The sequence below is a fragment of the Lathyrus oleraceus genome, chromosome 7 (genome assembly GCF_024323335.1).
Source record: "Lathyrus oleraceus cultivar Zhongwan6 chromosome 7, CAAS_Psat_ZW6_1.0, whole genome shotgun sequence".
Classification (NCBI taxonomy): domain Eukaryota; kingdom Viridiplantae; phylum Streptophyta; class Magnoliopsida; order Fabales; family Fabaceae; genus Lathyrus; species Lathyrus oleraceus.
In genome coordinates, this window is record NC_066585.1 from 451155665 (window position 1) to 451157984 (window position 2320).

At 37.4% G+C, this 2320-nt stretch overlaps 1 protein-coding gene across 1 annotated transcript; it reads right to left on the reverse strand.

The window, feature by feature from the left end:
* Window positions 1-449: 449 nt before the first annotated feature.
* On the reverse strand, window positions 450-806 carry LOC127104313 (uncharacterized). Its single transcript, XM_051041502.1, has one exon. It carries the CDS (start codon window positions 804-806, stop codon window positions 450-452), a length of 357 nt encoding a protein of 118 aa, XP_050897459.1.
* Window positions 807-2320: the final 1514 nt, after the last annotated feature.

Consider the following 2320-nt stretch of genomic DNA (forward strand, 5'->3'; position numbering starts at 1 on the left):
GGTTGGAGTGGTCTTAAATCTTCCCACCAGTGTGGTTTAGATCTAATCCACTGAGGTTGCTCCTCCATCATAGCTAACACTTCTGACTCTCTCTCGTCTTCATCACTTTCTAAAACTGACAAGCTCAACACACGTTCCAAAGGTAACTGAGGTGTTTTCCTTTTAATTTCTTGAGCAACCACTTGATCTATTACCTCTACAGTGTGACTCGTGCCAACATCATCTTTGTATTTCATAGTGTTTCGAACATCAATTTTCAATTCTTTATCATAGACCTTGAGGGTCATTGCTCCTTCCTCTATGTCTATCATGCATTGACCTATCTCTAAAAATGGTATGCCTAATATGAGAGGGATCTTCTCATCTTCAGGCATCTCAAGAATGAAAAAGTCAACTGGAAACACAAATTTGTCTATCTTTACCAGGACATCTTCCACAATTCCATATGGTCACCTAACTGAGCGATTAACAAACTGAAGGGTCATCCTAGTGTCTTGAATGGTGTCAAGGCCGAATTTTTTATAAATGGACAGCGACATCAAACTCATACTAGCTCCCAAATCAATCAGGGCCTTCTTGAATTTTTGATCACCGATAGTGCACGAAATAGTAATAGAACCTCTATCTTTCTTTTTCACAGGAATTTTCATACCTTGGAGAATGGCACTGCAGATTTCCGTTTGGATGATTGGGTCTATATTTGTGGAGCGCTTTTTAGAGATGATGTCTTTCATGAATTTGGCATATATCGGCATCTTTTCTAGAGCTTCCGAAAATGGAATGTTTATTTCAAGTTTCTTAAACATTTCCAAAAACTTCTCAAAATTATTTTCATGTTGATTTTTCTTCTTTTGTCATAGAGGATAAGGGAGTTTGATGATTGGCTTGACAACTTTTCTTTCTCCTTTACAGGAATTATCACAACTTCCTCCTTTGTTTTTTTTGTTTCTTTGATTTCTAAATTGACTTCCTGAAATTCTAGTTATCAGACTTTCGATGTCACACGGGTTATTATGACATCCGATTCTACGCAGACAAGAAATATGCAGAACTTAAAAGTAAGTGCAGTAAATAACACAAGTAATTGTTTACCCAGTTCAGTCCAACATGACCTACGTCTTGGGGCTACCAAGCCAGGGAGGAAATCCACTATTAATAGCATTAATTAGGACCTTAAACCAACTGTTTAACCCTATCACTTAATACCTACCCAATGCAATTTCAATCTTACACTAAGATCAGAGTTCCTACTCACTCCCCCTCAATCACCTCAGTGATTACTACCTTTAATCAATATTAAAGACAATTATGAAGTCACACTTCAAACAACTCTTGATTGTGCTTAACAACTTTAATCAAGATACACAGCACTCACGCTTAAAAGCTTAGAGTGACACAACACTTACAACTCAATGAACACCCTATACCAATGCAATCATCTACGTGATAATAGCTTGGCTTACAAGATATGTCTAATACAAGACTCACAAAAATACAGCAGTGAAGTATGATGGACACACTAAATCTTCACGCCTAAAAATCCCCAGTTCTGAATGAAGGATTGCCATCCTTTTATATTGCAGCACTTGGGCCTTGTACTTGTATTCTCCTGAATTTAAGGTCACGCGAGTTCCCCTAAACTCCACATCTAGGTTACTAACAAATAGGCTATTTGTTAGGTTCATTAAATGTAGCTTGGTTGTTGGTTTCCTGGATTTTCTCTTAGCTGTTGAATCCCTGAAGAATAGCCTGAGAAGAATGCTGAAATAGAAAAACTAAACAACCTACAATATAGCATACGCTGTCAGGAATGAATGTCACAACATTCAGTTTGACATCCAAATCAAGGACCATATGCTAAGTTTGTTTTTCCTGAAAACAGATTGTACAAATTTGTTGAACTGTACAGGACCAATTTGTCCATACCTCAGTATCAGCGTACATTAATAAATGTCAAGACATCCAATTTGACATTTACACAATTATCCTTATGTCAGGTATGTTATCCTCCTGAAGAACAAACTGAGATACATACTGACGTGTAGCAGAAAACCACTCTGCCTATTGTTCAGTATATGCTGTCAATGATGAATGTCATAACATCCAGTTTGACATTCAGACAGTAGGCCTTATGCCAGGTCTGGTATTTCCTTGATAACTAGACTGAAAATGAATATTGAGTTCTAACAGAACACCAACTGTTCTATTCCTCAGTATCTGCTGACAGGGATGAATGTCATAACTTCCAGTTTGACATTCAATAAATCCTGTATTAGCTAATCCTGCAGTATACTACTCAAGTATGTCATGACATCAGCCG